At 37.4% G+C, this 13,983-nt stretch overlaps 1 protein-coding gene across 1 annotated transcript; it reads right to left on the bottom strand.

Moving 5' to 3' along the window:
• Positions 1 to 3,537: 3,537 nt before the first annotated feature.
• GJB7 (gap junction protein beta 7) lies at positions 3,538 to 11,009 on the bottom strand. Its single transcript, XM_066361333.1, has 2 exons — positions 10,922 to 11,009; positions 3,538 to 5,299 (listed from the first exon to the last, which is right to left on the bottom strand). Exon 2 carries the CDS (start codon positions 5,270 to 5,272, stop codon positions 4,577 to 4,579), a length of 696 nt encoding a protein of 231 aa, XP_066217430.1. The 5' UTR covers positions 5,273 to 5,299; positions 10,922 to 11,009; the 3' UTR covers positions 3,538 to 4,576.
• Between the last annotated feature and the right edge of the window lie 2,974 nt (positions 11,010 to 13,983).

The raw sequence follows: 13,983 nt of genomic DNA, 5'->3' as shown, positions 1-13,983 counted from the left end.
AGAAAGGCCACCTCATCATTTGGACCTGGTAAAAATTACATTTAAATCCTGTATTGCCTTGCTTTCCCATCTTTATTAAAAGCTGTGTTCACATTGGCTTCACCAAAAAAGTTAAGTACACTCCTTTTTAGAAAACATGTATGAATGTTTTATTCAATAAATATTCAGATGTTTTTTGAGCACTTGTCTCATAGAGCATATTTTAAAAATTAGTTAACTTGTAGCTAGCCAGCAACTGCCTTTCTGACTTAAGGTTTGTCAGTCATTCTTTGCTGGAAGGAAATTGGCCTGGGAGTGAAGTAGGAGGTGTGATTAAATAAAATATGTTTAAAAGTGGATTTGTATATATAAAACTCTTGAGTTTCATAGGCCTTACCCTGTGTGATACTCAGATATTGAGCTGCACAAGAGTAAGAAGCCACAAGATGGCAAGCTAACAATGGTAATATGTGTGTAGCTAAGGTCTGGGAATTGGGAAATTACCTTTTCATTTTTTATGATAGATGTAGGCTAATATGTGGTGGTCATCTATAGTTTTGAATACTTACAAAAAAATCTAGCTGAACAGTTATTGAAGTCCAGTTTTAAAAACAGAGATGACAATGATACTTGGGTAGAATGACTAGACAACTGTTTGTAATGGACACAGGCCACTGTGTGTGGAATACAAATATTTTAAACTTGTTCCAAAGCACTAGTCAAAAATTTTGTAATTTGACAAGGTAGTCACACTGTTACTTCTCCATGCAAAGAAGACTTGGAAATGTGCTTTTTTTCTAAGTTGGCACATTGACACCCCCAACAAAATCAGTTAATACTTTGTCTAATGGGGTTAAAAAAAAAAAAAAAAAACACCGGGTGTAACGCAGTTGGTCATTACATGAGATACCAGTATTCCAAAGATATCTCACACAATTTTGTACAGGAAACCTTGGAGACTAGATTTGGAGTTTTAAAAAAATTGAATTCTGTTACTTTATGAAACATTAGGCAAGTCACTTTATCGTCCTGAGTTGTAGTCTTCAGATCTGTTAGTATTTTAAATTTTCTTCCAGTTTCAGAAAGTTAGGACTTTTTAGTTTGTACATCATAGGTTTGCTGTAAGACTGATGAATTCCTTAATGGTTGCTGAGTAGCTACTGTGGGTTAGGCCCTGAGGGTACGATGAAGGATGTGGCTCTTGCCTGCATTCAAGGTGCTCATAATTTACAGGGGGATACAAATATACAAGCTAATAAGAGAGGGATAAGTGATATAATGTGAATTACAATATCTAACATTTTAAACAACCTTTATAAGTGCCAGTGCTTTGCATGGATCATCTCATTCAATCTCTTTAACAACCCTATGAGATAGGTGTTATTTACCCCCATTTTACATAAAAATTTTGATCTCTGGTAGAAATAATTTGATCCGAGCTTTGAAATGAACTTAGAATTTCTCAGGGTAGAGAAAAGAATGAAATTATACAAAATAAGTATCTTACATGTCACTATATTGTCATGATTTTAAAGATAAAGCTTACTATACCCAGTTCTGTGGAACCGCCTAAATTGTTCATTGTAATAACTTGCTATTTACTGTACATAAAGTTTGTTTTTTTAAAGGTAACTAATCAGAGATCTGTCTGTGGTACCAGTTTTATATAGTGGTATAGCCAATACAAAGTCTCATTTTGTCATTACCCAGTATATGTTCTAGGTATGAAAACCAGAGGATCTTGAAGAATTACAAGGAAATTTAGAGGTCATCTGGCGATAGTTCCATATAATCCAGGAATATTTTTGATTATCTCTTTCAATGTTAGGGGTCGCACTACTTTATTGGGCAATCATTTTATTGTGAGGCAGTTCAGTTTACTAGAATATTTTTGTATTAGGCAAGAATTTTTATCTCATTTTCAGCCATTGATTCTAGTTCTAAAACCTTGAAAAAGAAGCTGTTTGTCTCTCAAGTGTTGGGAGAAACATTCCCTATAGTCTGCACACAAACATCTAACACAGGATTAAATTAACTATATTTCAAGTTTCATACTATTGTGTTAAGGTGATGGACAGCTGAAACTCCAAGGATTAGGGATTTTGTATCATGACCTAATATCAATCCTAGTCTCATGTTAGGATTAAATCTTGATGCAGAATTTCACCTGACTTGATCTGAACAAAATTATACTGAGATTTTTTTAGAATGGAAATTGTTATTAGCTCTTTTTTTTTAATTTTTTACTTATTTTAATTTATTGTGTTAACATGGATTCTAGTGTCCCATTTAATATAATTCCCTCATATACTGAGATTTTTAAATCATGTTTTGTTTCTGCCATCTAACATTCTGGTCATTACTTTGTTTAGTATATGTGTCTTCTGTGTTTTCCAGATCACTAACATGAACATAGTCAGGAAATGCCTTGTTGGGTCTCACTCTCTTCATCTTTAAGGTTATTGTCTGCTTTCTGAGCTCCAGAAAAGTGTAGAGTGGTCGAGTGAGGCAAACAGGCAAATACCAGGTACAGGTGTAGGGTAGGTACTCCACCCCATCTTCACATTCATGCTTCTTGATAAAAGTGGAAATTTTCTTTAGACAAGAACCATGTATCTCTGAAGGTGCGTAACACAGTTTCTGACTTCTATTTATCACTGCTCTATAAATATTAGTTTATTGATAAGAAACAGAATAAAGATGGCAAAACTTAACTGTCAATTTTCTCTGAAATACTTTGGGTCTTTGCTGACACCAAGACAGCCTCCAGAATGTTCTTATAGGAAACTCGCTTTGTAATTTATGCTTAAAGTAGAAAATATTCCCTTTTATATCTAAACAACCTCATTCACAGCCCTTTCTTTTGTTGCCTTTCAGTCTTCCCTCTGTGCACAGTGGAAAAGTAAGGAACGTACGTATTCCACCAATCTTCACTTGAGCAGAATTTGTCATAACAGATGGAAAGAAGCTGAGCTTCCTAAGAACATTTTTGGAAGCAAGCTTGTCCTCAGACTGAAAATTTCCATTGTCTCCATTACAGTTCTGTGTACTAAATTCTATTTCCTAGATTTTAATGTCACGATGAGGGCTTCAGAAACATTAAACCTCTTTACCTATCACTGTCAATATATATATTCCCTTAAGTACTTCAGTGCTTACCTGCATTTGAGAAGGCAAGATATATTCATGTAATTAAAGTACGTGGATATAACTCATGAGTCCAACAGTGATCTGGGCTGTAAACTGAAGGGAAAAATTACAATGTTGACTATAACAAAAATAACCATTATACAAATTGTACTGAGACATTTTATGCTAAAGAGGGCAGGCCATGGAGGACATGACATAGGTTTTATTTAAAATTACATTTTTATGCACTGAGGTTTTGTTTAAAAATTCCCAGTGGAGAAAAATTATTTCTGAGCTATCTTTACCAAGCAGAGTTGCAAATCCTGTCTAAAATTGTCAGAATAAGTTTATTTCATAAAATAATCATAGTGCAGCTGAGTAAAGATATCAATGACAGCCAAATAACACTACAAAACCATTTTTATTCTGGAGAAATGCCCGTATGTTAAAATATTAAATCCAAAGAGAATATATCTGTGATTTTATGAAAACAGGAAAGCAACAGCATAGTACACAATTTTTCTAGAGGGAGGAGAGATGTGCTAGGAAATTGCAGGCAAATGGTGTCATATTGTATGATACATTGTGAATTCCTCGTTACAAAAACGTCCAATAATATGGAACTTTATAAAGTATTTTAAAAGTCTATGGTTAAAGAGAAATATTAAAACAGATGGGCATATTCTTTTTCTGGGTCCTCCCCTACTCTTATCAATGTGCTTTTTTCTGTGAAGACTGCCTTTCATTGTTACTCTACAGTGACCCTTTCAGATGTTAGTTCAGGCTTAAGTGGGATATCCCCCAGTAATATGTGTATTTAACTTGGAGACCACTAAATGATGGCTCGCTCTTCTCTATCCCCTTGTCCACTCATAGCCAGGGACACCTAAACTGCAGAGAGCTGTGGGCTCTGGTCTTGTCCCCAGGCTGGGCCTTCTCATTGAATACAGTTCTGTGTGCCCCTGGTTAGCTGTTACGCCACCCTCAACATGATATTTCTCTATAAGGATCGGGGAGGGCTGAGTGAAGAGAGCCTTGGCTGCGGCCTTGGAAAGGTTGCCAGTGCATCAACTGCAGCCTAGGGGCCATCACATTTGTCAAAAGTATCACTTTTTATGTTTTCCACTTGACAGATCTAAGCACTTAGAAGAATGTTGTTACATTTCTTCAGACTAATTTGCAATGAACTATTCAAACACAATTCATGTACCCACATGAGCGCTACAACAAAAGCAATAGACCTCTGTTTTGTATACATGGCTGAGCATATACTGAAAAAAATTTTAATTCCTCCCAAATTATATTAAGGCTGACACCCTTTGTTTTCCAACCCAGCTTTGATCTTGCTTAAGAGGGATGCAGGTTTTTTTTTAACCTTCCTGTGTGACACAAAGTAGGTTTGTTTCACTTCACTGGGGTGTGTTTATGGTGGAAGCTGAAGGGTGTTTCTGGAGTAGCAGAGAAGTTCCTATCTCACCACATTCAGTATATCTGAGGTCGGGCTGTTCACACACTGAGGACTTGAGTGTTTTTGGAAATAGCACTTAATAAGACACTTGAAAACCAAAAGGCTCAATTCAGTGAAATTCAACACAATGCACAGGCATGAAGTAGTCACCATGAAGAGGATGAAGATAGTTTTTTCAGTGGGTTTGGACATGAAGCAGTCCACAGTGTTAGGACAAGGCTTCAAATCACACTTCATAAGGTAAGAAACACTAAAACCATCATACAGTTTGTAAAATAAAACCAGGAAGCCAATTTCAAAACCAATTTTAACAATGAGGCTGATAAGGTAAGTATACCACAGGCCCCCATCCATCGTACCTAGGCTAACATATAGTTTCTTTCTGTACCTTTTCTCTCTACCCTCACGATAGGCTACATGTAGAACCACCAGAAGTGAAGGCGTGGACACCATAATCAGTTGTAAGGCCCAAAGCCTGACCTGGGAGATGGGGAAGAAGTAGTCAAAACACACATTTTCACAACCAGTCTGTCTAATGTTGCACTCAAACTCTTTCTGCTCGTCTTTCCACACATGCTCTGCTGCCACCATGTAGACCAGCAAACGGAAGATGAATACAACAGCCAGCCAAATTCGCCCAATCCCAGTTGAGTATTTATTTACTCCATTTAGGTCGCTGAGGAACATCCAGCTCATGGCTTAGTCTCAAAAGAAGGCAAGATTCTGCAAAAGAAAAGAATTTGCATCATGATTCATTTCCATTAATCATTTATTTCTACTGTCTTACTTGATCATGGGATTATGGGAGAGAAACTCAAATTTCCACATTATTACAACTCGATGTTGAAAGCTCTTCAAGAATTCCTTAAGATATGTTTACTTTCATACAAGGGGATGATACAACTTGTCCACAGATACAACTGATCCCATGCCTGTTTAATTGGGAATTTGGTTGGTCATCCCACACACCTTACCGCACTTTCACACACTTTTAGTTTGTTGCTTCTAAGGATGAATGGATTCTGTTGCTGATCTAGAAAGAATTGGATATAAATCTCAAAATTACTTTGGTACCTTGAGATATCCCTGACATGCCAGCTTCTTGAAGTTGCTGTCTCTACTCATTTGCTCTAATTTGTCAGTGTCCATCCCCAATCTTTAAAGGTTATTCCTTGCCCCTACTGCCTCTCATGTTCTGTGTCCCGTACCAGTAGCTGAACTTTCCTACAATGTGATAGTAAAAAGTGAGGTTCTACAATATAAACTCTCAAACTCATGCATCCTCATCCCTCCGGACCTACTTAATCCATGTCCAAGTTACCCTCTTTACCGAGTTTGGAGGGAAGAGATCAGTCTCCTCTTGTCTCCAAATGATCATTCCACCTCTACACCACATTCTTGATTTGTTGATTTCCCTGCCCTTTGATTTCTTTCTCTAGTTGAGTGTCATCACCAACACCCAAGTCAAATCTCATATTCATTCTGGAGTCCTTTCATGACCCTTTGTAATTGCTCAACAAGTTCTTCCAATTTCTCCTAATTATCTCTCAAATTTATCTCCAAGTCACTGCTGGAATCATTCTCACCTATACAGCTCTCCCACTGCTTTCTATCTTTAGTATTATCATCTCTTCCCTTATCCTCTTAGTACATATTCCATGCTGTTTAATTCTTTTGTGCATCTCTCCATCTCTTTTGCTTTTTTCCCCCTATAAAACCTGATAAAAAGCTTTTTTTTCCTTTTTAAAAATTTCAGTGACATTATCTTTCTGGCATTCTGTTTTTCTCTTGTTTATAATTGAACTTCGTGGGCTGGGCTCTGTATTTTGTTTGTTGGGCCCCAACGTATGTTCAATGCTTTCTGTTCAGTGCTTTTGAGTTGGTCTCTAACAACCACCCTAAAAGTGGGCTTTGGTTTGTTGTGGTTTGTTTATAGTGGTGGTGGTTTCTTTTTTTTTTTTTTTTTCAGATGAGAAAGTAGACTCTTAAAAAAATGCCACTTTCCCAAGGTCACAAAGTAAGGTGCAGAGCAGGATTTAAATCCAATTTCAATTGCTTTATTTTATTTTCGGTTAAGGGTACAAGAAATTTATTAGGGAAAATGCCTGTGAAAGAAAAGAGGAATCTGGGAGAGGCTTGGAAAGCTGTCAGACTGTCATGCAAGTCTGACCCCAGGGAAGGAAGAAGTGAAGCTTGGGTACAAATGACAAACTGCAAAGCAATTTTTCTTTCAACCACAGTGCACCTTCAATATTATTCCTCATTGGGTACAGGTGTGCAGCACAATGGCCAGTCACATACCTAACAATGTAATTTGTTATTTTAAAACAGTTTCTTAATGATGGAATCATTGACATGTTGGACTGGAAAATATTTTGTTGAAGCTATCCTGTGCACTCCAGGGTGTTTAGTAGCATTCCTGGCCTCTACCAGTTAGATGCCTGTAACACCACCTCCCGCCCCCATTTGTGACAACCAAAAATATCTCCAGACATTTCCAAATGTACCCTGGAGAAATAAGGCAAAATCTCTCCAGCTGAAAACTGCTGCTCTTAACTTTCTACTATAGTCAGATGATGTATGTGGGTTGGAGCTCCAGGTCTGCCACTAATATACTTTGTGATGTCTCGGATGAAACCTTGCCATTCAGGACTTGTTATCTATTACAGAAATAATTACATCTTACTTTCTTCATAGACTCAGCCAAAAGAGTATCATGGAAATGGTGCTGTGAGGGGAACCAGGAGGTTAAGAAAATTGGGATATTGTTATAACAGCACAGCTGTTGAAGCACATTCTGTTTTCTCTTACTGAAGGAACAATATATAGCAAGCCCATATGCTAGAGCCCTGAGGAGATGTATGAAGGTTAAGAGCCATTTTCAGAAAAAAACAGATTCATGTACACAGGCCCTGGCCAGTTGGCTCAGCAGTAGAGCATCATCTGGTGTGTGGAAGTCCCAGGTTCAATTCCCGGTCAGGGCACAGAGGAGAAAGGACCACCTGCTTCTTCACCCCTATCCTTTCTCTCTCCCCTCCCCCTCCCCTTCCCCACCCCCACCCCCTCTCCCTCTCCCTCTCCCTCTCCCTCTCCCTCTCCCTCTCCCTCTCCCTCTCCCTCTCCCTCTCCCTCTCCCTCTCCCTCTCCCTCTCCCTCTCCCTCTCCCTCTCCCTCTCCTCCCCTCCAGCTGCCATGGTTTGAATGATTCAAGCAATTTGGCCCCAGGTGCTGAGGATGGCTCCATGGCCTTGCTTCAGGAGCTGAAATAGTTTGGTTGCCCAGCAATGGAGCAGCGGCCCCAGATGGGCAGAGCATCGCCCTGTGGGGGGCTTGCCAGGTCAATCATGGTTGGGGCACATGCAGGAGTCTGTCTCTGCCTCCTGCCTCTCACTTAAGGAAAAAAATATATACATAATGCTCTTCAGTAGGGAATAAATACTTCAATGTCCTTGATTTGAAAGCACAAACAAAATTGTATTAAATAAAAAGGATTCTCAAATCCTTCTGAAAGGTTAATGTTTCCATGAATTATTAACACAAAGCTTCAAAGATTATAAAGGAATAAAGGTACTATGTTACCCTAGACCTGTCATTGGGCATTTGTCCATATTACTAAAGCAAATATTTATTATGTATTGTTACTAAACATTTGAAAGTAATCGTTAGACATTTTAGAGAAGGGAGGAAGGTAAGAGTGGATACAGTCTGTTCTGTTAAAAGCAGGGGGAGGGAGTGGCATTTGAACAGAATCTGAAGACTCATGTCTTCAAATATGTCAGGATTATGAAATTTTTTTATATGTCCAATCTATTTTTAAATTCTCTGCTGATGGACAGTGGTTTTTCTCAAGAAGGAGGGGTGTTCTCAAGAAGGATTATTATTATTATTTGTCATTAAAACCTCTTCTTGTCAAAGTAAAGTCTTTCCAGTTGCAAATGAAATATATATTTTTTTCTCTATCTCTGTTTCTGTGGGAAGGTGGAAAATAGAAATCTCTAATAGCCTTTAAGCATTTGAAAGCAGTGAAGTTATTAGCTCAAATTTTTTTAACATTTTATTTTATTTTATTCAAATGTTAGTTTTTAGAGAAAGGAAAGGAAACAGTGAGAGAACATTGATCTGTTTCTGTATGTGCCCTGACTGGGAATGAAACCGGCAACCTCTGTGCTTTGGGACAATGCTGTTCTAACCAACAGAGCAATTTTTAAAAATATTTTAATATAGATTGTCTCCTTATTTGAATAAGGATCATTAATATATCCCTTTTACTAAATTACCAAGGATTACACCCAATTTTAAAGTGTTTCCACTTACGAATTCCAATGCAGCAATTTTATGATTTTCTTCTTTCCTTAAGAAGTAGCAGTTAACTGCACCAGAATTCAATCTGGAAAATTTGATTACTCAAATACTTTCAGAAAGTAAATAGTATTCTCAATATCAAGAATAATTTTGTAAAGTTACAAAATTTCCTCAAACATTTTGTCTAAGTTAAAAGTAAGGTGAGAAAGTGCCAGATAACCAGATTTTCACATGCATAAGAATGAAGTTGGATTCATACAAAAAAAAATTTTTTTAAAGGGTCAGAGATGTTTATATACCAGTGTTCATTACAGCATAATTTTCAATAGCTAACAGGTAGAAACAAGTTATATCAACAGATGAATGGATAAACAAAATTGTTCAATTCAGAAAAAGGAAGTTCTGCTACATGCTACAGAAAGAATGAATCTTGAAGACATTATGGTAAGTGAAATAAGACACAAAAGGATAAATATTGTGTGGTTCCTTTTTTTTGAAGTATCTAGAAAATTCATAGAGATAGAAAATAGACTGAAAGGAAGACAAAATGTGGAGTTATTGCTCAATAGTTACAGAGTTTCTGTTTTTATAGTATGTATCTAGAAGTGGAATTGCTGGATCATATGATAATTCTATGCTTAGCTTTTTGAGAAACTGCCAAACTTTTTCATAGTGGCTGCAGCATTTCACATTCTCACCAGCTTTGTACAAGGGTTCCAATTACTCCAACATCCTTGCCAACACTCGTTACTTTTTAAAAATTATATTCATCTTAGTGAGGGTGAAATGGTATCTCATTGTAGTTTTGATTAGCATTTTCCTAATGACTAATGATATTGAAATCTTTTCATGTGTGGATTGGCCATCTGTATATCTATTTTGGAGAAATGTTTATTCAAGTTCTTGCCCATTTTTAAATTGAGTTGTCTTTTATTGTTGCGTTTTAGGAATTTTTAAATCTATTCTGAATATTAAGCCCTTACTAGATATACGATTTACATTTTTTCCTTATTTTGTAGGTGGCCATTTTTACTTTCTTGATATTGTTCTATGATGAACAAGTTTTCAATTTTGATAAAGTCCAATTTCTCTATTTTTTTTCTTTTGTTGCTCATGCTTTTGGTGTTATATTTAAGAATGCATTACCAAATACAAGGTTATAAGTATTTATCACTATGTGTTCTTCGAAAAGTTTTATGATTTTTAGCTCTTATATATAGGTTATTCATTTTGAGTGGTGACAAGTGGTGGAAGAACATGCCGTTACCTAGCCCACTGTGGGCCAGGCAGGACCAACTCAAAGAACCTGGGCTTCTGCAGGCAGTGTCTTAATCTCTTAGTTACTGGTGATTTAATTTCAGTAAGACATCTTTTGTCCGCTAAATTGTAATTACTTTTAATTTTATTGATTTTGTAATGTTTATTTTTTATTCTGTATATATAGTTGCATAAGAACCATAAGTCTAAGGACTTAGCCTGTAGGTGTAAAATTATTTTATATCTAATTTTAAGTGTTATAGATAACAGTATACTTAAATAATAGTCAACACCGAGTGTCCATGAGCAATGCTGAGTAGAATGTACCCTACAGGCCAACACATGTACACATATACTACTTGCCTGGTACTTGAATATCTTGTATGAATAAAGGCACTGACATTTTAGAGGATCACCTCTTAGGAACAGTGCAAAGGTTATCCTCAAGTCACAGAAAGGTCCTGTGTTGTTTCCCTTTGTCCCCATCATCCCACTCATTCCCATTAATTCACACTCTGTGCTCAGGCCATGCGTTCTGACTTGGCCACAGCCTTCAAAAGCCCTCAAGTCAATGACACATTCCAAATGGGCAACATTACTTAAGAGGTAGCTTATCCAGAAAGGGCATCTGTGATGTGGCCAAACTGAACGGCTGTATGTCTAGGTTTGTAATAATTAGCATTATTTCTCTCACTGAAACATTTTGGAAAGAAGTAATGACTACCCAATTACAAGAAATGCCATATCCCTATTAAATAAATCCTATCATAAGAGAAATAAGCTTACCTCTTGACAAAGTTGTGGAGATTAAGAAGAAATCTAATTGGTTGCTCATTTGATTAAAAAATCCCGAGTTGACTATATTATTTCCCGGAGAGGGAACTAGTGCTTTACACACAGGTAAATGGAGTTCAGTGGTTTCCAAGGTAGTGTAAGCCAAACAGGTGTAACCTGATCATTTGTTTTGGCTCATAACCTAGATGAGAATTCTGTGTCCTTGCTGTTTATAATATACATTAACAGAGAACTGAAACTGGAAGAACAAATTCAAAGCCACTGACGTACACACAGTTCATTGAACATCCTGTTTTAAAAAAGCTTGTCATCATCTACACAAAGAAGCTAGAACAATGAGAGTGTTTCATCTCTTTAAATGATTTTCCAAGGTTATTTCTTAAAGCCTGTCTACAAAAAAAAAAAAACAATAGATAAAAGAACAATTTAAGTCTACCTTTGATGAGCTTATTTTAACTTTACTTTGTACGTCCTATTCTTAGAAATCCAGAAAGTAAAAAGGCATTGTAAAAATCACTTTCCCAACCCCAGAAGCATTGATAACAGACATTTTCTATGTACATAACATAGAGAGAGAGAGAGAAAGTACTCTTTATCTTTTCATAGGCCCATTTCTTGATGTGATTTTGGCTAAAATTAAAGATGTAGAAGTGAAAATGAAATCATGTCTTTCAGAATAAGAATAGTTTAGAAACAGAATTTTACAATTGGAAATGATATTAGCTATTATGAAATTTAATGACTTCATTTTAAAGATGAGAAAACAGAACTACAGAGTGTGGCCTGCCTCAGGTCCCAGAGCCAGCACGGAAAGCAGAGAAGAACTGGGGATGAAAGCCAGGTCTCGGAGCTCCTTCCCTCACACTGTGATAGCCACCTTTGCAGACCATGGGGACTTCAGAGCAGGCTCTCTCATACTTCTCTTAACATCCATAACCTCTAACATTATTCCATGCATTTATATAGTCAATCCAAAATTCAAAGAATAATGCAGTTTATTTTGAAAATTCATCAATTTACATTAATTTTATTACTGGATCAAACTTCTCTATATCCTGTAAAACAAACTTGTTTTGTTTGGTTTCTTTTTTACAGAGATCCTAGGGTCTCAGAATGGTGACCCAATTTCCAAAGAGTTGTTATGATAAGCTCCAGACGTCTTGCCTCTGCAGTTGATCATCTCTTTCAGTTTCCATTCCTTTGTTTATAATTAGCACTTACTAAACTCTATCCATGGTCTTAAAATATTACCTGTTTGTACTAGACGCCTTCCGTCATGAGCAGTTGAACTGAGGTAGTTTGCTGTTAGGGCAACCTTCATGGTGGCCTTACAGAATCCCTGTGTGCTAAGATTTATAGGATCCAGCTTTCCAATCATGTTAGCAATAACCCAGACAAAGACAGTATTCAATGATTCAGTGAGGCAGGGGCATAAATTTCTAGGCAAAGGTCCCTATCCTCAAAGAGCTTGCAGCACCTTGTACTGAAGTGAGGGGAGAGTAGAAATTGCCAGGGGCAGGGCCAATCAGGAAAGGCTCTACAGAAGAAGCAGGATATAGGTTGAAATTTTATGCAACAACAGGCAGGATCTGGGGTGTATCCTGGACAAAGTGCCTCTGCTGAATCCTACATCTTCTCAATTATATTCATGATTTTCTTTCTATGCTTTTGACAGAGATTTAATTCTTCCATCTCTATTTTTTGCTTGGAAGAAACAAACATCATAAAGACTGCAAAAAAAAGAGTGGAATATAATAGTAAAAATAACATCATCTTTAAGTCAGAAAGCTAGGGATGGGGAGAAATAAGAGAAGGCAGACAGAACAGAGATTTGTATGAATACTATGAACCCTGTCCTCTGCTCCTTTAAGATTTGGATTTTGATAGATTTCTTTTTAGTGTGAGAATGTAGGATGTCAGCAAGAGGCAGAACCTAGAGCAGAGTGAGGCAGTATAAGCCAGAGCCTTCAAAGGTCTTATGTTCTGTCTTGGTAATTACTCTGTTAAGAAAGACCACAGATGTCATATGAGAAGAGCATTACTATGGTTCTACAAGTTAATATCCTCGCTGGCTGTAGTGATGAAGTACTAGAGACATATGTACTAAGAACCATAATGCACATAGCACTGTGCTCTGAAGATAGCCTGTATTGTTTTGTGGCATAATGTCTCTTCTAAAGGAAGCCAAGGGTCCTTTCTCCTTAGCTTAGTCACACAGTTGGAGCACTATGTTTTGTTCTGGCCTCAGTAGGACCTTTGACAAACTCATGTAGGTCTAAAAGACATTGACTTGGGTTAAGGGGGTATCTTTAAACATTTTAAAAAGAAAGATTGGAGCAACTGAAGACATTTAACCTGGAGAAGCAAGGGACAAGGGAGTTAGTTATCAGAATTATATTTCAAGATTATATTTTTGAATTAAGTGAGAGGCAGGGAGGCAGAGAGAGAGAGACTCCCACATTTTCCCCAACTGGGATCCATCTGGCAAGCCCCCTACCAGGCAATGTTCTGCCCATCTGGGGCCACTGCTCCATTGCTCAGCAACAAAGCTATTTTTAGCATCTTAGAGCCATAGAGCCATTTTCAGCACTGCTGGGGCCAACTTGCTCTTTTGAGCCATGGCTGTGAGAGAGGAAGAGAGGGAGAGAAGGGGGAGGGCAGAGAAGCAGATGGTCGCTTCTACTGTATGCCTTGACCAGGAATCGAACTTCCACATGCCTGGCCAACACACTATGAATGAGCCAACTGGCCAGGGCCTCAAGATTTTTTTTTTTCAATAGTAGAGATTCCATAGACTCTGAGTTCAGACAAACCAGGGTTGGAATCCTGGACCTGTTTCTTACTTTATGTCCTTGCTCAAGATGCGTGAGTCCTCTTAGCCTCCATTTCCTTGTCTGCAAAATGGGAGAGGCTTCCTTTCTTCGGTAAAACTGATCAATAAGCAGTAGCTTTCATTATCTATTTGAAAGCAACACTGACTTTGGGTTGTAAGATTTCCTGTCAAAACAAATGGCACCAGAAATGAGGGAAGTATGCATAGATTTCAAAAACAA

The sequence above is a fragment of the Saccopteryx leptura genome, chromosome 1 (assembly GCF_036850995.1).
Source record: "Saccopteryx leptura isolate mSacLep1 chromosome 1, mSacLep1_pri_phased_curated, whole genome shotgun sequence".
In the NCBI taxonomy this organism is placed as follows: Eukaryota; Metazoa; Chordata; class Mammalia; order Chiroptera; family Emballonuridae; genus Saccopteryx; species Saccopteryx leptura.
The sequence above is the reverse complement of the archived record's forward strand: the minus strand, read 5'-3'. Positions and strand labels throughout refer to the sequence as shown.

Excerpts from the sequence above, each read along its gene's own strand:
- GJB7 (XM_066361333.1), bottom strand. The coding sequence starts at position 5,272 with ATGAGCTGGATGTTCCTCAGCGACCTAAATGGAGTAAATAAATACTCA.